We start from the raw sequence: 23,177 nt of genomic DNA on the forward strand, positions 1-23,177 counted from the left end.
CGTTTCTGGGCAGTAAGAAGGAGCAAGGCAGCTCCGTAGCAATCAGCTGTTAACTGATCAGCTGTTTCTTGTTTATTTTGTTTTCCCCATATAAGGGAACTTCATCGCTATTCAGTTGCAGCGGCGAGGTTTAGGGGCTGCTGTGTGGTCCGTTGTCTGTTCAATTCTGAAGGACTACCAGAGTGCTGTTTTTTTTTTCAGTGTATCGTGGGTGCTGTTGGGGTGGGGGTCGCGTCTTCCTCTCCGGTGCCGATTTCGGCGGGAAACGCCGCCATTTTGAATGGTTTTATGTAGGAGGGAAGAGAACTGCGGAACGCAGTGAGAGAGACAGTTGTCTGATGTGGAGAGCCTAGTGCTTGGTATTTCAGACGGGAGCATGTGGCTAGGGAGGTTTTTACTCTTCCTACGTTTCTTTTATTGGGTGTTTTTTGACACATATATTCACTACATTGCTCATTACCTGGCAGGGTCATGCAGCTGTAGGCATGGCACACGATGTAATGCATGAATCAGCTGCTGTCTTTGCCCTCTCTGGGCAAAACAGCAAGGGAAACATCTCAGATAAGCAGGCAAAGCTCATGTCTCTAGCTTCCTGGATAAAAATATTTTCGTTTGCCCATTCAATCTATGCTATCAGCCAAGGTTTGCTCTGCAGCGTGTTTTGCATGGCTTCCTCAATTTTAAAATGGTTTCTATATTTCCTTGCAAAACAGCAAAAGTAGAGGCTGACAAATGCGCAAACCAATAGGGAGATATCAAAAACCAGTTTATTCAGAATATTCATATGAAGGACCCGACACGGTCCGTGTTTCGGCGCCAAAGCGCCTGCCTCAGGGGTCACAATCAACTTTCTACAAAAACAGGACAAATTAAAAACATAATATTAAGAGATTTCAAATAAAATATGTAGCCAAACATATACGGACATTCATAATAGTATTGCACATTTGTAAATATATAATGATAAATTATGTAAAAAAAAATGTTAATATATTATAATTATGTGAGCAGATATTGGGGACAGAGCAACACCAAACAATGAAAAGTGATAACTGTCAAATGACTGATAAATGAAAGGTTAAAGGAATATCACCAACCTCAGGATGATCTCTATCTGGGTATACTTCCAAAGCCAGGGACTTGCATACGTTCAAGGTAAACCCTGAAAACTGCCCAAATGCCTGTATCAATTTTAACACATGGGCTAGAGAGCTATAAGGCTGTGTTGTAACCACCATTAGATCATCTGCGAAGGCTAAGGCTTTGATTGTAGCTTCCCGAACCCGCACCACTGGTATTCCCTCTTGTTTGTTTTATGACTCGCAATAAAGGCTCTAAAGATAATATGAACAGCACTGGTGACAAAGGGCATCCCTGCCTGGTACCCCGCGAGATCTTAAAGGGCTGAGCTCGTATTCCATTCACCAGAACCGAGGCAGCCGGATCCACATATAATGCCTCTATAGCTCTGTAGAACCTTCCACCAAATCCCATATGCCTCAGGACCACGAACAGATACTCCCATCCCACCTGATCAAATGCTTTTTCAGCATCTAGGGAATACAGGGAGGTTGGGGTCTCCGTCAACTGACCCATTGCCATAGCCAGCAATAATCTGCGGACGTTCTTTGCTGCTTGTCTGGATTTAACAAAGCCTACTTGTTCCTCACCTACCAGTCTAGGTAGAATCATAGCTAGCCGATTGGCTAATGTCTTAGCTAAAATTTTTTGATCTACATTTAGGAGGGAAATAGGCCTGTATGAATCTGCTTGGTTTTCAGGGCGTCCAGGCTTCAAAATCAGGGATATCAAAGCTGTATTTGTATGCTGGGGGAAATGGCCTTTCCTAATAACCTGATCAAAGTAATTGCATATCGAAGGGTAAAAGGAACTAGGCAGCATTTTATAAAATTCTCCAGTATATCCGTCTGGACCGGGTGCGGACCCCGATGGCAATGACTTAATTACTGTCTGTATTTCCTTCGCATCTAAAGGTACTTCTAGGTCTGCCACTTCCTTCTCTGTCAATCGTGGGAGCCCGGCCTGATCCAAAAACTTCTGGGGCCCGTGGAGAATCATAAATGTCGGAGAAAAACTTAGTAAAAAATCTCCGCACCTTCTCACTTTTATTATGTAGTTTTCCAGCCTCGTCCTTAAGTGTAACTATAGGCTTACAAAGCCTTAATCAATCTAGCCAAATCTATAAAACTTAAATTGTTGGCACGGTAAGGATCCCAACGCAAAATTAAACTCTGGAGATTGTTGCCGGAGAACGTGGTGAAGGCAGTTAGCTGGGCAGAGTTTAAAAAGGGGTTAGACGGTTTCCTAAAGGACAAGTCCATAAACCACTACTAAATGGACTTGGGAAAAATCCACAATTCCAGGAATAACATGTATAAAATGTTTGTACGTTTGAGAAGCTTGCCAGGTGTCCTTGGCCTGGATTGGCCGCTGTCGTGGACAGGATGCTGGGCTCGATGGACCATTGGTCTTTTCCCAGTGTGGCATTACTTATGTACTTATGGAGCAGAGAGTTAAGCGTCACTTGGATGGCTCGTACCTGCTCTTAGTTTCTGATGACGGGTATTTAATGTACTGGGATTTAGCTTTCTTTAAACTATGCTCTAATCTCAGTATTGCTATGGAGTGTTTTTTTGTTCCTAGCATGAACAAAAGCAGTGGCCTCACCCCGCAGAACTGCTTTAGCAGCCTCCCAAAATAATCCTGGCTGGTCCTTATGCTCACTATTGTGGTGGGCGTAGTCTTCCCACTTCTGTCTTATAAAATCTTGGAACTCTCTACTCTGAGAGAGGTAAGCTGGGAACCACCAGCCCCTTTTTTGCTGATAAAAGCTGGGGGCCTCCACGTCTATCCACTCCATAGAGTGGTCCGAAACCACCTCCAGACCTATCTCTGATGAAACTACCCATGGGAATGCCGATTGGGCTACTAGTATATAATCTATTCTGGAAAGCGTTTCATGGGCGCGAGAGAAATGGGTGTAATCATGCTCCCCCGGATGTAAACTGCGCCACGCATCTACCAAGTTAAGTGAGCGCTGGAAAAAGGACAATGCATGTGATCTCGTCCCTCCCCTGTGAGCTACTCTGGCATTTGAACAGTCCCAATGAGGATCCGCAACCAAATTGAAATCTCCCAACACCAAAAGCTGTGGGTCCCTGTGCGGGAGACATAGCTATATTAATTTCAAGTAGAATTTTGCATCATATACGTTTGGCCCATATAAGCCCAATACCAGAAAATGTCTCTGCTGTACCCACAACCGCACCAGAACATAACGTCCCTTCGCGTCCACGCACACTAACTCTGATTTTGTTGCCATACCCTTGCAAATCAATAATGCCACCCCACCTTTACGGTCCCCAGAAGAGGACGCATATACCTCCCCTAACCACTGCCTCTTTAACTTCAAGTGCTCCTCCATTGTAAGCCTTGTCTCCTGGAGACACCCTATGTCTAACTTATGTCTTTTAAGGGCTGCTAAAATTTTTGGCCACTTTATTGGAGTCTCTGTCCCTCCCACATTCCAAGTAGCAAAGCGCATGGTCTTAATGCTTAACCATGCTTCAAAATTCTAACCCTTGCGCTGCGCTCTTAGTACCGTACCTCAGACGCCCAGCCCCATCTGAGACTTTATAGAATATTCTTCTACTATCGTTCGCAAGCTCTAGTAGTAATGGACTCCAAACTGACTGCTGAAACCTATTCTCTGATGACAGACTCCAACCCTGCTGCCTTTTCATTACCTCCCTCTTCCCATCCCACCCTATCCCAACCCCCTTCCCTCTCCCCCTCCCCTTCTCCATCCTAAACTCCCTCTGCTACTAAAAATAAAATTAGGGACCAATGGTGTTTAGCCTCCCCTCCCCCCACCACTCAACCTATCCCGAATCATTTTAGCCCTATCAAATACCTTGGATCCGGAGGTCTCATTACCAAAGTACTCACTGGTCAGTTTCATGCGGTTCTGCCTATATCCAATAGCTTTGTTATTCCTAATTGTCCAAACTATTATAATTTTAATGTCTCAGTTAACCATCCTTGCGCTTTTGAACGTGTACCATTTGTCCTGACGATGGATTCTCAATGTGGCGGGATATACCAGCCTGAATCTGTGCTTTGCCTCTGCCAGCTTTTTGCAGATTGGCCCAGAGGCCCGCCGTCGCTCTTGCAAAGAAAAGGAAAAGTCTTGAAATATTTTTACTGGCGAGCCTTCAAATATCAGGGAGTCTCGCTTCAGTTGCGCCCCTGTAAGTATTTCCACTTTATGTACAAAGTTGTGTACCTTAAGCATAACTACTCTGGGTCTCTGAGTATATTCTGCCTTCCGACCCACTTGGTGTGCCCGCTCAAGGCACAGAAGTTCCACACTGTCCGACAGGGCGAATTCAGCCTTCAGCCATTTTTCCAACACACTAGGCAGCAGATGTTCTGGTATAGCCTCTGGTATACCAACTATTCTCAAATTATCTCTCCTCGACCGGTTCTCCAGATTGTCAATCTGCTGCATCTGCATTTGGACCAGGTGCTTCAATTCTTTCATCTGCGCTGCCGTTCCAGCCCCCTCGTCCTCCACTGCGGATACCCTCTGCTCCAGTTCCCCGGTGTGCCTTGTATCTTCCAACAGTGTCTCCACAGAGGTTAGCTGGCTTGATAGCTGCTGGAGCTGCGGATCTAGTGCCGACTTTACAGCCTCTGTCAGCTGCTGCAACTGCGGCGCTGTAAACATCAATGCGGGTGTCGCGGATGTGGGACTCGCCACCATTTTTTACTCAGCAGCGCGGGGCCTGTCCGCTTCCTTTTTTACACTTTTCGCCAGCATAGTTGATTCAAAACAAGTGACAAAGGGGTCTATACACTCATTCCTACCTCCCTGTTAAAGTTTAAGCTAAAGCTTCTTGAGTTGTCGATCTTTGGCGGCGGAGGGAAGGGCGAGGCCTAAGAGGAGCGCTTTCTACCTCTGCTCCCCTCAGCACATCACAAGATCTCACCGGTGTTGGGACCTTATTTTCAGAGTCTTTTGTCTGAAAGGTCTTGCTGTGGCTTTTCCAAGTTTCTCACCTTGCTCCTACCATGTGTTTTTCAGATTTGTTCATGCAGTGCCTCAGTTCTACCACCGCCTCTTGTATGGCTGTGATGTACTACTCTGAATTTAGCCTTCATCTTTTTAAACATCCCATTGAACTCCATCTTCAATATTGGCAGGTTTTCTTCACTGTCGAATGAGTTGCATGTTTTGGCATTTTCATCTGACACTCTCCTTATCTTACGTTCGCACTGAGCACCCTATTGTTCTCCGTCAAAATGCCGTCTTGACTTCCTGAGTATGAGTACTCGGAGGTTAATGAATCTACTTACCACCACCTTGGCACTTGCTCCTTGATCTTAGATCAGTTTTGGTTTGCAGATTTGCTAGCTTATGTCTTGGGTTGATGTGAAATGTAGCTTAATGCAGCCTGGCTCAGTGAATCTGCGGGATCAGGCTTCCATCTGTGGCCTGTCATATTTACTGTGGCTTGAGGTGGGTTTTAGGGAAGTGGATGCTTACGGTGACTCCCCATATAAGTTTGATCGCTTGAAGTCTTAATAGCGTATCAGTTAATTGTAATTCACAAAAATCAGGCTGATTGTTGGGGATCTAGTGCAATAGTGCCTTCCACAGTCACAACTTTGCCAAACCCAATTTGTCAGTTATAACCCAAAAGAGGGGGGGGGGGGAGGAGAAAAAGGTCAAGTCAAAAGGCACTTTAATAGAGCTTAGTTTTTGTACACCAAAACTCTATTCCTCAAAGGTCCCAAAAGAAAAATAAAATAGCTTTTTGCAGGGGTGTAGCAGCTTGGCAGTATTTAAACCAGTCCTTATTTAAGGGCCCCAGGGCAGCTTTCTCTGAGTTCCAGCATTCATTGCTCTGTAGAAAGAAAATAAAAAGACAAAAATAAAAAAAACCCCCATCAGTGCCTGGATTTTAAACCTTTCAGCCAGCATTGAAGGGAATATGTTGTGCAAAGTTAAAGACATAGATTCAAGTCCCTTTCTGTTCAAAATACTGACTTCTTTTCTTTCCAGCAGGTTCACATTTTTCTGTGCATCTCCAGAGCACTAATAAATTCCTGTGATAGTCCAAAATGTGCAATTGGAGCTGGACCCCGCTCCTCCCTCTTAAGGTTCACAAACATAGTATCTGACAACCAGACACACATCTGCCCCAGTGAGGTGCATGAAAATGAGCAGCCCTTCTCTTTACATCTGTTACAGAAAATACCTTGTTTTAGGACATGTCAGTTTCCTCAAAAGAGTTGTCTTTCTTGCTCAAGACTTTGCTTTGAGGAGGAGAACCACTGGTGTCCCTGTTTATGGGGATCTCGGAGGCATTTCTTGGAACTCTGTGGAAGCAGTTAGTTGCGGGGAGGGGGGGGGGGGGGGTAGAGATCATATTGCCAGTGGTCCCAGGGAGACTCCTCACTCTTCTTCCTCTTCCCAGACACAGATGCTCTTGCCAGTAGTTTTCTCCATGACTTGAGACAGGACTATGACACTCCCCTCCACCCACCAAGGACAAACAGGTTTTTTTCTCTGTGGTTTGGGAGGAGGATATGCTGACCTGGGAGACTGCTTCTAGAGTGAGCCCTGCTGACAGGGGAAAGTCCTTGGATGACCCTCACTGTCCATGTCACAGGCCATAATATCAGTCCCTCTCCCCTCACCCTTTGCAATTTGACCTTTATCTGCTGTAATTTATTATGTTAACATGACGTGGAGAAATGTTTCTGTCCACTGAAACTTTTTTTTTATTTAATTAGGATGTTTTATGTAGTTTCCTCTATTTTATATGGCAAATTGAGATATATTTTTACATTTTTGCTGTCTTTCATACAGGATTCAAGTTAATGATCAAATTGTTGAAGTTGATGGCACAAGCTTAGTAGGTGTAACACAACTTTTTGCAGCTACTGTACTTAAAAACACCAAGGGTACTGTCAGGTGGGTGTTTCATAACATTTTTGGGGTAATCCAAATTTTTATTTATATAATAACTATGTTTGTTGTATTGGACATTACTGAGCAGGTAGCCAGTCATAAATGAGCTGAAAAAGGAATGGTGGTGTGATCATGTTTGAATGAGACACTGGTTTCCAGAACTGATAGTTATTAGCATGAAACCTGTTGAATCCTTCCACTAGAAGGAGATTCATTAGTCAAGGTGTAATGCTGCATCTATTCCCAAGATCTCTGAAGCTGATAGCCTTGAAGTTGAGAAATGTAGCCTGAAGCAAAAGGGAATTCTGCTTATAATTTGTGTCCAAAAGATCACATATGAAGCTGGGGTGTGGTAGGAAAGAATCAGATTGGAAATGTTTGCTTTCTGTTGTATTGAAAGAGGAGTTTTAGTAAAGGTTTTGTAAAGTTTTATTTTGTTCTGGATTGGCCCAGTATATCTACAGTACTTTGAGGGTAATTTTATAAACCATTTTTTCTGGTAACACACTGGTTTACATGTGTAAATGGGCTCTTCCTTGTCATCAAGCAGATGCAGCCATTACAGATGGGTTGTGTCCATCAACCAGCAGAGGGAGATAGAGAGCACACTTTTTTCAGTGCCTCATACCAGCTTGCTCCACTGCCTCTCTTCAGTATTCTCTATCTCCCCTTGCAGAGTGGCTGCAGCTTCTTCGAGCTCCATCTAAAATCTGCCTGGAGGTTGCTCCTGTGCTTTTGCCAGTTGTTAGCAGGGGTGTTGGAGGCTATAGCAGCTTCACTTTAAAGGCACATAGGTTCGCCCTTTCCCTGCCTTTACCCATACCTCCGTGGATGTGGACACATGGCTTAGCTTTCCCTGTCCTTCCCCACCAACAGTGGATGCAGGCACATAGGTTCGCCCTTTCCCTGCCTTTCCCACTCACCTGAGCCTCCGGAGTTCTATTTACCTCTGCTTTCCTCACGGCGTTAAAAAAAAAACAAAAAAAAAAACGTTGCGTTGCGCTTTGGCGCTTAGACGCTGGAACAGAGGTTTTTCCTTGCCTTTTTCTGTGGAACCGGAGCTGTGATACTCGGTCCAGTGAGGTAAGAGTGTTATCTGACTCCTCCGTGGGGGGGGGGGGCCCCGCGATCGGGGCGATTTTGGCGCGAACCGCCATTTTGAATTTTACCGCCGTTTTCGGCGATGGCTGCGGAGACAGTAAAGCGCTGTTCCAAATGTGGCAAGCGCAGATCAGCAGCGGGGCTCTGTAAATCGTGCTGTACAGACGTTAGAGCCTGAGCATGGCGAGCGACGATTCTTCGCGCTCTGAGCTGGCAGCGGGCGCCATTTTGAATTTACCACATGGTGCGACCTCCGCTGAGACGGAGAGTCCTGAGCCCGGGGGAAGGCCTCGGAGTGAGGCTGATATGGGAGCTACTAGCCCCGGCAGAGATCCGGGTGCCCAGGGTGAGTTTTTCTCCCCTGATTTTGTCTTAAGGCATAAAGCATACATGCTTAAAAGAGCTCTCCCACAAAGCCCGACACGGGCCTCTTCTAATGCCCCCCCGGTGGATTGTAGCCTGGGTATGCCCTCTGAGGCGTTATTCCCTGATAATTGGCAGAATATGAAGCGCAGAAGGGCTCATTCCCTTTCAGAGAGTGCTGCACCTCCTCCCCCCCCCCCCCCCCCGGTGGTCGGGCTGCGAGGATTCGGAGGACTCTGGCAGGCCTTCATAGTCTGAGGAGCCAGAGTCTGGTGCAGAAGTGACTCAGGATCTGAACGATCCCTCCGTGGTGAGGATTTTCCACCGTGATGAGCTGCCAGCACTTATTTCTGATGCCCTGCAGGCTCTCTCTGTTGAGGACCCTGCCAGTGGCACAGCCTCCTCTGTGAATCCTAGGATGGCTAGTACCAAAAAGTCTGCTCGAGCCTTTCCTTTGCATGACTCCATCCAAGAGCTTATTTCGGCTCAATGGGCTGACCCCGAGGGACCTTTGAAAGTTTCCAGGGCTATGGGGCAATTATACCCTCTGAGTGAGGAGCATATGGCTCGCTTTGCTATGCCTAAAGTGGATGCCCTAGTCACAACTGTGACAAAGAGAACTACCCTCCCTGTTGAAGGAGGTGTTGCCCTGAAGGATATTCAAGACCGTAGACTGGAATCAGCACTTAAAACGGTCATTTGAAATTGCAGGTCTCACTATTTGGGCGTCTGCATGCAGTTGTTATGCTGCTAGAGCCTGCCTGGCTTGGTTGCAACAGGCAGTGGAACAGCCCGGTGATGGAGTGGAGCCCTTTTCAGATGTGGCTCCGCGGATGGAGCCGGCCTTGTCCTTTCTTGCTGACACCCTTTATGATATCGTCAGAGCTTCGGCTAAACACATGGCAGTAGCAGTGGCGGCTCACCGTCTTCTTTGGCTACGGCATTGGGCGGCGGACATGGCCTCTAAGCAAAGGTTGGTGAAGTTGCCCTTTCAAGGCCTTCTCCTGTTTGGTGAGGAGTTGGAGAAAATTGTGAAGGGCCTGGGTGAGGCTAAACCCCAGCGCTTGCCCGAAGATAGGCCTCGGGCTTCCTCTAAGGGTGCGGCGGTCCACTCCTCTTACAGACCTCGCTTCCGTGAAGCTCGAAGGTACCGCCCGGGGTGTTCTGCTGGGTTCACTTCTCGTGCCCATTTTCAGCAGAGGAACTCCTTTCGCTCGGACAAACGTTCCACAGCCACTGGCTCAAGGCCTGGAGTTCAGGGGCGACCCTCTCAATGATGGTGTGCCGGCCCTCTCCTCGAGTCCTGTCATCGGAGGACGGCTTTCCCTCTTTGCCGAGGAGTGGGCCAACATTTCCTCAGATCAGTGGGTCTTGGACCTGATCAGAGACGGTTACAGAATAGAATTCGACGCCCCTGTAAGAGACGTGTTTGTGGAGTCCCGATGCGGTTCTGCCGCCAAACGAGCGGCGGTAGAGGAGACTTTACAAGGTCTGATTCAGATAGGGGCAGTGTCCCCGGTACCTCCCGCCGAACACTGCTGCGGCCGCTACTCCATCTACTTTGTGGTGCCGCGAAAAGGAGGGTCGTTTCGCCCTATTCTGGACTTAAAAGAATTAAACAAGTCCCTGAGAGTGCTGCATTTTGACATGGAAACCCTGCGCTCCGTCATTGCGGCGCTACAGCCAGGAGAGTTTCTCACGTCTCTAGACCTGAAAGAAGCTTACTTGCACATTCCAATTTGGCCCCCGCACCAGAAGTTTCTGAGGTTTGCGGTGATGGGAAAGCATTTCCAGTTCAGGGCCTTGCCTTTTGGCCTCGCCACAGCTCCCCGCACCTTTTCGAAGGTTATGGTGCCTTTCTAAGGCAAGAGGGTATTCGGGTTCACCCGTACCTGGATGACTGGCTCATTCGAGCAAACTCTGCTGCAGAGAGTCAGCATGTAACAGCCAGAGTGGTCTCAGTACTTCAGTCTCTGGGCTGGGTCGTCAATTTGGCCAAAAGTCACCTGACCCCCTCGCAGTCTCCAGAATATTTGGGGGCCAGGTTCGACACAGCCTCGGGGTATGTGTACCTACCCGAGCAAAGGCAGTGCAAGCTTCAGAATCAGGTCCGTCTGCTCCTGAGGATGCCCCGCCCGCGAGCTTGGGACATTGTCCAGCTGCTTGGATCGATGACGGCCACCATGGAACTGTTGCCCTGGGCGAGAGCGCACCTGAGACCTCTACAGTATGCTCTACTCCAAAGATGGTCTCCAGTATGTCAGGATTACCAATGCAGACTCTCTTGGCTCCCTGCGGCCCGACTCAGCAAGGAGTGGTGGCTCTCAGACAGCATGCTGCGGCGAGGAATGCTGCTGGCGCTCCCCAATTGGTGCCTAGTGGTGACAGATGCCAGTCTGAAAGGCTGGGGCGCACATTGCAAGGGGAAGCATGCCCAGGGTCTATGGACACCCGAGGAGTCAGAGTGGTCCATCAACCGACTAGAGTTGAAAGCGGTGTTTCAGGTGCTTCTGGCTTTTCAAGTGACCCTGGAAGGATTGGCTGTCAGAGTGATGTCGGACAACACGACAGCAGTGGCCTACATAAATCGACAAGGCGGCACTCAGTGCAGAGCTCTAGCCGCGCAGGCCGAACAAATTTGCCACTGGGCCGAGCTACATCTACAGTTTTTGTCGGCAGCTCACATTGCAGGTCAGAGCAACGTGCAAGCCGATTATCTAAGCAGGCATCAGATCGATCCAGCGGAGTGGGAACTTGCAGATGAAGTGTTCCTGCAGATATGTGCCAAGTAGGGAAGCCCGTGATGGATCTAATGGCGACAAGCTCCAATGCCAAAGTCCCGTGCTTCAGCAGACGGAGAGATCCTCGTGTGGCGGGGTTGGATGCCTTGGCTAAACCCTGACCTCCGGGCCTACTGTATGTGTTCCCTCCGTGGCCCTTGATAGGGCGAGTGCTCCTGCGGATTCGGCTGCATCCAGGAGAAGTGGTTCTCATCGCCCTGGATTGACCCAGGAGGCCTTGGTATGCGGACCTCCGACAGATGCTCGTAGAGGATCCCCTTCACTTACCTCTGGTTCCCAACCTGTTGTCACAGGGTCCGGTGACCATGGAGGACGCCGCCCGATTTGGTCTTATGGCCTGGCAATTGAGATGGCGCAATTGAGAGGCAGAGGCTATTCCAATAAAGTAACTACCACTCTCCTGCAAGCCCGCAAGCGTTCCACTTCCGTGGCTTATGCCAGGATTTGGCGCCAGTTTGAAGTCTGGTGTGCTTCCAGAGAGATCACACCCCTGCGGGCTCCTGTCTCGCCAATTCTGGACTTTTTGCAGGATGGTGTACAAAAAGGCTTGGCCTATAATTCCCTGCGGGTGCAAGTGGCAGCATTGGCCACCCTGCGTGGCAAGGTTGAAGGCGTGTCTTTAGCTGCTCATCCGGATGTGGCACCGTTTCTTAGAGGGGTGCTTCGGCTCCGTCCTCCCGTGCGTGCACCTTGTCCAGCTTGGAACCTGGGGCTAGTGCTGAAGGCCCTTCAGGGTGCTCCCTTTGAACCGCTTCGGCGTGCTTCAGAGAAAGATTTGACACTGAAGGCCGTCTTGTTAGTGGCCATTACTTCGGCGAGACGGGTGTCAGAGCTCCAGGCGCTGTCCTGTAGAGACCCTTTTCTGCAGTTTTCATAGTCCGGGGTCACGGTTCAGACCGTGCCTTCCTTCTTGCCTAAGGTGGTTTCAGCGTTCCACCTAAACCAACCTATTTTCTTGCCCTCCTTTGTCGAGGAGGAGTTTCCAGAATCTTTTGGGCAATTGCACCTGTTGGACGTGCGCAGGACTCTGCTGCAGTATCTGCGAGTTACTAACTCTTTCAGGACCTCTGATCATCTGTTTGTTTTGCTATCAGGTCCTCGCAGAGGGTCTCCAGCGTCTAAAGCCACTATTGCCCGCTGGCTTAAAGAATCTATCTTTTCAGCTTATTTGCTTGCCGGCCGGCCTCCACCTGATGCCTTTAAGGTGCATTCCACTAGAGGAATTTCCTCTTCTTAGACTAAAACTGGAGCACTCTCTCTTCAAGAGATTTGTAGTGCAGCAACATGGGCTTCTAAGCTCTCTTTTGCCCGACATTACAGGCTGGATGTGGCTGCCAGGAGGGATGCACATTTTGGAGCGCTAGTGCTGGCGCGTGGTGTGGCTTGTTCCCACCCTATCTAAGGATTGCTTTGATACATCCCATCTGTAATGGCTGCATCTGCTTGATGACAAGGAAGAGAAAATTAGGTTCTTACCGTGATAATTTTCTTTCCTTTAGTCATAGCAGATGCAGCCATGATCCCTCCCTGTCTGATGCTATCTGCTGTAAATCTATTTCAGGTTCTGTTCGTGTTTCCTGGAGATTCCGTCCTTGGGAGAAAGTCGGAAAACAGTCTTCAGGATTCTTGGTTAATTAAAGGAGGATGACTTAATTCCCTCCAGTTTCATGTTTTGGAGGATGAGTTTATTCCCTCTGGGAGGATGAGTTTATTCCCTCCAGATATGTCTGTGGAGGATGAGTTTATGCCCTCCGGGAGGATGTTTCATTCCCTCCATTCTGAGTTAATGCCCTTTGTTGTAGGGCCATCGTTCGCTGTGAGGAAAGCTTATGTTATTCCCATTGCGGTTTGCCATACTGCTTTGGAAGCTTCAAATACTGAAGAGAGGCAGTGGAGCAAGCTGGTATGAGGCACTGAAAAAAGTGTGCTCTCTATCTCCCTCTGCTGGTTGATGGACACAACCCATCTGTAATGGCTGCATCTGCTATGACTAAAGGAAAGAAAATTATCACGGTAAGAACCTAATTTTCCCTTCCATAGCGTCCCACAGATCAATCCAGAGACGAGTGGGATATGTCCCTCTACCAGCAGGTGGAGATAGAACTTCAGAGATTAGTATATGTGGACATGTGCAGCCACCTTAATCTCAGTATTCTCTCTATCTCAGCAGGTGGATGGACATATCCTGTGCAGCTTGGAGGATTGATTTGCTCCTGGCCTGTTCCCTCAGGTCTAGTTGAGCTGGGAGTCTTGGTCTTCTCTGACTTTCTGTTGGGGGTACACCTGGTGGGGCCAGGTCCTTCCCCCACCCCTTCTCCTTCTTGGCCATGCTCTCTGTTGCCAGTCTGGCTGTGTTTCTTTTACAGGCTTTGCCTGGGTTCTCTCCTACCTACAAAAAAAAAAAAAAAAAGACAACAAACTACAGGGAGCCAACTTTACAGGGGCTTGTCGGACTCACAGTAAGTGCCCTTACCTCCTTTTTGGACTAACCAGTACAGCAATTTTAGTCCACTCCCGGTGGTTTAATGTTCTTTTACCGTTGTGGCTGTTCCTCTTGTCTTGCTCTGACAGAGGAGTTGTGGCAGATCTTAGGCGGGCTCCCGTCTGGCGGTTTTTTTTGCTCCTTCGGTGCCATTTTGCTGGGAACAGCATTCTTGGGATGTCGATGGTAGTGTGGGTAGTCGCGCTTTTAGTTTTATCCGGCTGCTTCTACTCTGGTAGGTCAGTGGCGCTTGGTTCCTTAGGGCGTTGCGCTGCTGCGCTGTTTTCAATGTTTTGAGCAGCGGAGTTCTCGGTAGTGAACAGTTGTTTTCTCGGTCTCTGCTTATGTCTTGCAGCTGGGGGGGGGGGGGCAAATTCCTTCTTCAGCGTTTCTGAAGCTTGTCGGGTCTTGTTGGCTGGCGGGGCTGTTTTTTTTTTGCTCGGGCATGAGGTACCGCTCATGCCAGTTAAGCGGGGAACCCAGTGTTTGTTTTGTTTTTGGGTGGGCTGTGCAAGTGGTGGCCACCATTTTCTTTTGCTTTGGCTCTGGATTGTTTAATAAACTCTGTTCCCGGCCTAGGCTACTGACTGGCAGGCTTTGTAGCGGGGACCATGGGGTGCTGTAGGCAGCAGTCTAGCGTTCTGGGAGTGTTCATTTTCTGCTCTCGGGGGCTTGAAGGCTTTATATCATGGTCCTTCGCTTGTGCTGCACACCCTTTTCAGGGGACAATTCTTCCAGCGTAATGGAGTTGACCTTTGGAGTGTTGGGATAGGCCTTCAGGCGTTGTCTGTTTTTAGGGAGTCTGTACTGCTCCTTCCTTGGCTGGATCTGCGGGCACCTTTGCTTTGCATTCCTGGTTAGGTGCTTCTCTAACTAGCAGCCCTGCTTTCTAGGGGCCTTTTTCGAGGGCATGTCAGCCTGGGTCTCAGGAGTTTTCTGTGATCTGGATTAATTTTTCCCTTGGCCACTTGGGCTTTGGGTCGGTGGCCTTCTCTAGGCTGTAGTTGGCAGCGCTGGCCATTATCCTGTTTTTGCCCTCAGTGCTCCTGTGGCACTGGTTCCTGGGGCATTCTGCTCCTTGGGTTACTTCTTGGCAATTCTGTTTCTTCCTTGGGGCTTTTGGCCTTGCCTCCGGGTTGCACTGAAGCCAAGCTCTGGGGCGGCACAACAGATTGCCCACCGTGTTCGAGCCGATAATGCTATGTTGGATCACTGGTTTCTCAGTGAGTGATTATGGCTGCCTATTTTCGGCAGTATAACTTTTGTATCTTGCTTATCTTGTCTTGCAAGATAATGGATATGGACAGTGTCTTCCTATGTTTCAATAAGGTTTTTTTTTTTCTTCTAGTGGCTTTACTCTAGCTCCCTATTTCCTGCTTCAGGTCTTGCAGCTTTGAGCTGTTTTTCTGGTGCCTCAGGTGGTGCCAATATCTTCGGGGCTGTGAAGGTCACCCCTTGGTGTATCTGATCTGGCACGTATTCCCCTCGGGTTTATGTCATCCTTAGGGATGCATGGTACCTTTTACTGTAACTGCAGTTCACAGCACTTGGTCCCTAGAGGCTGGCACCACCTTCTATGCACTGAGACCCTGATTCAGACAAGTGTTGGTCTGGTGGGACACTATTTGTTTTGATGCGGGGCATCCCGGTAGCGACACTTGGCAGCTGTCTGGTAGATTGTGTTTTTTGTAGCATCCGGGTATGCGGAGGAGACTTCTTCTCCATTAATGGTCCGCATCGCAGGGGCAGCATTGTCCTGGGGGCATGGGAGCTCCCTCTGTTCACATTGTCACCGCTGTGGGTCGGTGTTGCTCTGCTTGGATCCGATTTTTTGGACACGGAGACTACTTTCATCTTGGAGCATTGCTTCTTGCTGCTTTCTGGGCTGTTAGGCCTTGCTCCACCTTTGGCGTAGAGTCTTCTCTGTCTTTGATGGGCGAGTCTTGTTCCGTTTGTGGGCGTTGGGCCTTGCTTACATCATTGGCGTCTACTATTGCCCTGGCTTGGATGTCAGTGCATCCTGTCTCTAGTCGGTGAGCGTTGCTCGGCCTTTGGACTATGCATTTTGCTTGTTGAGCACAGCTCCATTGCTGCTTGGTGAGCACAGCTTCATCGAACTGTCAGTCCATCAGGCCTGCTCCGTTGTTGGACGTCGGAGCTTTGCTTTCAGCATCGGCCTTCGGCAGGGGGTATTTGTTCTATTGTGATGCTGTCTTTGTCAAATGCTCATCTTGCTCTGTCTGTGGACATCGACTGTCAGCGACTCTGGGTATCATTCTGCGTACGTCATTAAATGGTGCACCTTGCCACGTCTCAGGACAACAACACGATTCAGTTCGGGGTATCGAGCCTTGCTCCGGGCGTAGAGCCTTCCCTGTTTAGGGACATTGGTCTTCCTGCTCCTGAACCCATCTGCCTTTGGTATATCTCTGGGCATCGAGTTGTACTCCGGCTGGTGTCAGGCCGTGGTTCGTCTCTGGACATGGAACCATTCTGCGTCCGGGGATATTGGTCCTGGTTACTTCTCTGCCCGGCAGGCCTTGTTCCTTCTCTGGTCATTGAGAATTACTTCGGCCGATGCTTGGGACATTGGGCCGCTCTCAGACCCTGGATGTTGGGCCTTGTTCTGTTGCTGACCGGCAGGCATGGCTCCATCTCTGGACGTAGACTTTTCTTCTACTCTGCTGGTCACCCAGTTCATTCCTGGAGCACTGCATTTCTCTGGTTCTGAGTGGCGGGTCTGGCGCCATCTATGCTGGTAGTACCTACTGTGGCGGTGGATCTAGGCCCCGTCTCTGGGTGTCAAGACGAGTATCAGTACTTGCCCATCTGTGGTTGATCAGTGGGTCTCCGTCGCTTGATATTAAGCGTCCGGCGGCCTTTCTTTGGGCACTGGTTGCCGAGGCTTCGCCATCTGGGGTTACCAGACTGGCTCAGTCCCCAGCGGTTTATCTCCTGCGGTCCTTGGCTACCACTTTTTGCTCAGTCCGGGCACATGATCTCGCTCCTTTCTTGGCTGTCGACTAGCCATGGCCTGGAGGTATTCTGGGGATCTGTCTTTGGGGGCTGCCTTCTTGCGGTACTGGAGGAAGGTCTTACCCGTGTTTAGGTTTCAGCTTGCTCAGCTGTTACAGGTCTACCTGGTCTCTTTTGGCAGGTTGGAATTGGTCTGTTCCCTGGTTGTCCAGCTTGGCATGGTCTCTTAATTCTCTGGTTTCCCCAGATTTTGCTGGTAGGACCTTATTGGTCCCTGATGGTTTTGCCAGGCTTGGTTTCTTCTCCGGCCTGACTCTTTCTCGCCAATATGCTGGGCTCCCTTGTCGGCTGTTGGGCATGACTCCTCAGTAGAGCCTAGCTTTGTCTCTGGTGGGTGGTCCTTCCTACTTACCAGACGGTGTGCTGGAGGCAGTCTACAGCTGTGGGCTGGCATTGGCTGCGGGGCCTTGAATCTTTGCGAGATGTTGGTTGGTGATTTCCCTCTCGTTTGGAGATTGGCTGACTGGTGACCTCTTTCTCTTCCCTGGCGAGTGTGCCCTGCTTCCTCTGTATCTCAAGTAGATGGTTCTTTCTGCTGCTCCAGCTCTGCAGGTTTGCCTTGTAGTCTGGGCATTGTAGCGGGGAGAGTGACAGTAGTCACCCCTTTCGTACAGGCTGGGCATGTCTTGGACTCTCTGATTTTCCTGGACTCTGCTGTTTTGTGGATTATCTAGCTTTCTCTTCTCTGTGTTTGCTATCTCTGTGCGGTTGACAGAGGCCAGACTGTCTTCCGCAATGGTCACATCTCAGTTTTCCTGTCTCAAGAGTTCGGAGTTTGCTTGTCTCCGGGTGTCGTACTTTTCGGTTTCCGGCTTGAACCTTCGAGCCCTTCTCTCTTCCTGGCTCTAAGTGAGCATCCCTATTCTTTGCATTAGGGGAAGTCTTTTTGGCTCCATTTGGAATGCTGAGACTGCTTGGGGGCTCGTGCCTGTTCTGGCATTGGCAATCAGGCATTGGATTCTTTCGGGGATCCCACCCTACTTGGGACTGCTTTGGTACATCCCACTCGTCTCTGGATTTATCAGTGGGACGCTATGGAAGGTAAAATTAGTCCTTACCTGATAATTTTCTTTCCATTAGTCCCAACAGATCAATCCAGAGGCCTGCCCTTTGCTGCTCTTACGTGAGTATTTTGCCTCGTGTATGAGGCACTGTTTGCTTTCTGTTTCTGGTCCTTTAGGTTCCGTCATTTGTTCTTTGAAACCATCGAACAAACCGACAAATAAATAATGGAACGGTGGAGGACCGTCATGCTGCAATTCACCTCTCTGACAGTTTCCCTCCCGCTGTGGCCATGGAGGATGACGCTACACGGATTTTATAGCGGTATGAGAGGGCTTTCCTATAATAAAGGTGGAGGATCAGCATGTTACAATTTGCCACTCAGGTGTTGTTGTTTCCCCTCCCGCTGTGGTGGTGGAGGATGAACCTATACGGGGATTATACAGGCAGGAGAGGAATTTCATTTTTTTCTTCCACTGCTTTGGTATCAACAATACTTAGATTAAGGTGGCTGCACATGTCCACATATACTAATCTCTGAAGTTCTCTCTATCTCCACCTGCTGGTAGAGGGACATATCCCACTCATCTCTGGATTGATTTGTTGGGACTAATGGAAAGAAAATGATCAGTTAAGGACTAATTTTACCTTATAAAATACTGCCTAGTGTAGATTATCAAATACAGTGATTTATATGTCTGCATGCACATTCAAGGCAGACACACTTGGACCTTCTCAAGAGCAGGTGTAAGTGTCTGTGCCTGCGAGATAGGTTTGACTTTTGCTTACATATATACATTAGGTACCAAGGTGCCTATGAGTCTTTATAAAATAGTTCTTAAGTACTATTTCTTTTTTTCTGTGTTTGTCTAGGTTTTTAATTGGACGTGAAAAACCAGGGGCACAAAGTGAAGTAGCACGATTAATCAGTGAAACTTTGGAACAAGAAAGATGTCAACAGCAGATGTATGAACAACACTATTCAGAGGGCAGCACAGGGCAGGTATGATACAAATAATAATTATAAATAGGCTACAGGTCAATTTTTAAAAGCACTCATCTGTATAACAGCACTTGCTATCCAGATAAGTGTTGTTGATCAGGATAGTGCCTCTGAATATCCTTACAGACTGCCTTTATTCTATGTAGATAGTCCTGGGGCAGAGAGTGGGTGAAACCAGGATGGTCCTGAAAATTATCTGGAGTCTGGAAATGTTCATTCTGCTACCCTGATAGCATAGCCTTCTATCTGTCCTGAGTTAAGTTATCTGGTTAGCAGATTGAGTATTGCCACTTTTTGGATACGTTCTGATACTGTGATATCAAGATATTCATGCCAGCCATTATCCAGATGCTGATTATCCTGTTGTATTTTTTTTTTAACACTGCAGCCATTATTAAAAAAAAAAAAAAGTTGACCAGGGTGGCTGAATGTTGACCTGATAGTTTTCAATCCAATATTTTTCTAAATGTATTTTATTAGTTAACTGTGAGCCTGGCTTAAACATTTTCCACTAATGTCCAAATGGTGAATTTGAGATTTTCCAGCAAATAAATCTTCCCTATCATCAAGCCGATCAATCCATAGACTGGTGGGTTGTGTCCATCTACCAGCAGGTGGAGATAGAGAGCACTCTTTTGCCTCCCTATATGTGGTCATGTGCTGCCGGAAATTCCCCAGTATGTTCGCTATCTCAGCAGGTGTGTTGTCGCACAGCAGCAGCTCTGGCTAGGTCTCCAAGCCTAATTGTGTAGGTTTTGTTGAGTACCTGGGGTTGAGGGCTCTTCGTGAGCAAGTGCAAACCTGGTGGTGCCAGGTCCCTCCTTTTCTCCGCCCTCCCGCTGGCTCCGTTAAAAAAAAAAAAAAATTTAACGTTCAAAAAGGACGTCCATTTGCAGCTGCTCACTGGAACAAGTCGTCGCAGCTCGGAGCAAGAAGCAGGTAATTTTTACCTTTTACTATCGGGCAGGGGGTTCCCCGAACGGTCTCCACGTGGCTATGGCCTCGGATGGCAAGGGCGCGAAAAGGCGCTCCCCGGAACGCGTTCGCGCGCCTAGCGGGGAAGCGGGGGGCTCGAAGGTAGAGTCGCCTTTTTTGGGGCGCCCTTTCGGAGCCAGGAGAGTTCCCCGGTTTTTCCTCCGGCGCGGCGGCCTTTCCCGCCTTAGGCGCCCATCCCCCGCTGGCCGCCCTCCCGGTCGTGACCAGCCACGCTGCTCGGATGGCGTCTTCTTGGGCTGCCCTCGAGGGGGAGACGTTAACAGCTTGGTCGTCCTTGACTCGGGCGACGGTAAAAAGTTGGCGAAATTAAAGCGCCTTTCTTCCCGCGAGGCTCCTTCTCGGAGTTTCGCGACGGACGCCATTTTGGACGCGCAACACGCCTCTTCCCCGCTCCTGGGAGCGCAGATGGAAGGGCGCCTCTAGGGCCGCGGCACAGGCTGCAGAAATGCACAGACTGGGGGGTTTCTTCCCTGAGTTCATTTTGCTGCTGCATCAGGACTTTCTTATGCAGAACGCTGCCCCTGCTCCCCTCTCTGATAGGGGTGATGAGGCCTCTATGCTCAAGCGCCCTCGGGTGGATCTTCCACCTCCGGGGGACTCGGTCTCCTCTGATGTGGATGACGGCAGTGTGTCTGAGTTCTCCCAGAGATCCTTAGCGGACTCTATGGAAGAGACTGATCCTCGCTCAGATGGAGCGGATGACCATCGCGGCTTTTTCGCTTAGAGGATTTGCCCAACCTGCTTGTGCAGGCCATGAGCATTTTGAAGATTGCCTCTCCGGAGGAAGGCCCTCTCTCTGCCTCTACTGGCTCCGCCATTATGCTGATTATAAGTACATAAGTACATAAGTAGTGCCATACTGGGAAAGACCAAAGGTCCATCTAGCCCAGCATCCTGTCACCGACAGTGGCCAATCCAGGTCAAGGGCACCTGGCACGCTCCCCAAACGTAAAAACATTCCAGACAAGTTATACCTAAAAATGCGGAATTTTTCCAAGTCCATTTAATAGCGGTCTATGGACTTGTCCTTTAGGAATCTATCTAACCCCTTTTTAAACTCCGTCAAGCTAACCGCCCGTACCACGTTCTCCGGCAACGAATTCCAGAGTCTAATTACACGTTGGGTGAAGAAAAATTTTCTCCGATTCGTTTTAAATTTACCACACTGTAGCTTCAACTCATGCCCTCTAGTCCTAGTATTTTTGGATAGCGTGAACAGTCGCTTCACATCCACCCGATCCATTCCACTCATTATTTTATACACTTCTATCATATCTCCCAGTTGTTGTTTTTTTTTTTACCACTGCAGCCATTATTTAAAAAAAAAAAAGTTGACCAGGGTGGCTGAATGTTGACCTGATAGTTTTCAATCCAATATTTTCTAAATGTATTTTATTAGTTAACTGTGAGCCTGGCTTAAACATTTTCCACTAATGTCCAAATGGTGAATTTGATATTTTCCAGCAAATAAATCTTTAGTTCCATAAGTTAGTAGTATAGGTTAGTTGAATGAAGACCAAAAGTCCATTAAATTTGCTTTTACAATTGTCTTGTGTGACAGTTGATATTTTCTTGGGGGGTTCCATTCTTTGTTTATATGTGCATTTATGAAAGCTGTGTGTAGCTTTTTTTTTTCAAAACTGCAGGCGCCATGGACATGTTTCCACAACTTGCTTTTCCTTAGCGTCCCTCCAGACCGGCCCAGAATGACTGATTCTAGATCAAGCCAATAAGACCTCTGCTCAGTCCCTGAAAGCCTCAGTATTCTCATTCTCTAGCAGGTGGTGGATGTGGTGAGCCCCATGGTCTCCAAGTTTCTCTTTTTCTGATCTTCTTTCTAATTTCTGTCTTCTTAAAAAAGAAAAACAAAAAAAATCATAACAGCAAGATTAAGGATTCCTGTTTCTTTCCTCTCTCCTGCATCTGTGCGCCGTTAGGTTAATTTACTGGCAGAGACTGAGACCCGTGGGGGGTTATCTGATGCCTAGGGGGTGCTAAACTCGGGTGGCCAAGTCCCTATCCCTGAGCTTTCCCTGAGTGCCTGTAGGCCCAGGGTGGACTTTAATCTGTTGCTGACCTTAATCCCTTCAAGGGAAGGGAGTTTGCAGAGCCGCAGGGAACAACCTGTAAGGCAGAGATTTTCAAAACAAGAGGAATAAAACATCTTGCCTACCCATTGCCTATGCAACTTTTTATCTTCAGCTTCAGTGAGACAAGTCTCTTGGAGACAAGCAATGTTAGCATGTTGGCGATTTAATGCAAACAACAATTTGGCCCATTTAATTGGTGAGGTAATACCACCCCCCTTACATTTCAAGTAAGGATTCTACATTTGGGTATAGACATAGTAAAACAAAACTACTAAGGCCTAATAATTAAACAGAGTATAAGCAAAAAAGGGTGCCCAGTCTCCACCCCAAGCTACCACTCAACTTCTGGTTAGCAAGTGCAGGAAAAGGAAAAAAAAGTCTCTAAAAAAATACCCAATAAGATCACCCATTTATCATGGTACCAGTGCTTGCCCCCCTGTCACTTCCCCTCCCTTCAAACCCAATACAGACAAGACAGTATCACATACAGTGGTGGAAATAAGTATTTGATCCCTTGCTGATTTTGTAAGTTTGCCCACTGACAAAGACATGAGCAGCCCATAATTGAAGGGTAGGTTATTGGTAACAGTGAGAGATAGCACATCACAAATTAAATCCGGAAAATCACATTGTGGAAAGTATATGAATTTATTTGCATTCTGCAGAGGGAAATAAGTATTTAATCCCTCTGGCAAACAAGACCTAATACTTGGTGGCAAAACCCTTGTTGGCAAGCACAGCGGTCAGACGTCTTCTGTAGTTGATGATGAGGTTTGCACACATGTCAGGAGGAATTTTGGTCCACTCCTCTTTGCAGATCATCTCTAAATCATTAAGAGTTCTGGGCTGTCGCTTGGCAACTCGCAGCTTCAGCTCCCTCCATAAGTTTTCAATGGGATTAAGGTCTGGTGACTGGCTAGGCCACTCCATGACCCTAATGTGCTTCTTCCTGAGCCACTCCTTTGTTGCCTTGGCTGTATGTTTTGGGTCATTGTCGTGCTGGAAGACCCAGCCACGACCCATTTTTAAGGCCCTGGCGGAGGGAAGGAGGTTGTCACTCAGAATTGTACGGTACATGGCCCCATCCATTCTCCCATTGATGCGGTGAAGTAGTCCTGTGCCCTTAGCAGAGAAACACCCCCAAAACATAACATTTCCACCTCCATGCTTGACAGTGGGGACGGTGTTCTTTGGGTCATAGGCAGCATTTCTCTTCCTCCAAACACGGCGAGTTGAGTTCATGCCAAAGAGCTCAATTTTTGTCTCATCTGACCACAGCACCTTCTCCCAATCACTCTCGGCA

At 48.3% G+C, this 23,177-nt stretch overlaps 1 protein-coding gene across 1 annotated transcript in view; it reads left to right on the forward strand.

Moving 5' to 3' along the window:
* The window catches only part of LOC115473968 (neurabin-1-like), a 337,573-nt gene that overhangs the window by 77,555 nt on the left and 236,841 nt on the right, over nucleotides 1-23,177 (forward strand). The window contains exons 5-6 of the mRNA XM_030209200.1: nucleotides 6,899-7,003; nucleotides 18,659-18,788. Of these exons, the coding sequence (XP_030065060.1) occupies nucleotides 6,899-7,003; nucleotides 18,659-18,788 (235 nt within the window). The remainder of the gene's footprint in view (nucleotides 1-6,898; nucleotides 7,004-18,658; nucleotides 18,789-23,177) is intronic.

The sequence above is a fragment of the Microcaecilia unicolor genome, chromosome 7 (genome assembly GCF_901765095.1).
Source record: "Microcaecilia unicolor chromosome 7, aMicUni1.1, whole genome shotgun sequence".
NCBI lineage: Eukaryota > Metazoa > Chordata > Amphibia > Gymnophiona > Siphonopidae > Microcaecilia > Microcaecilia unicolor.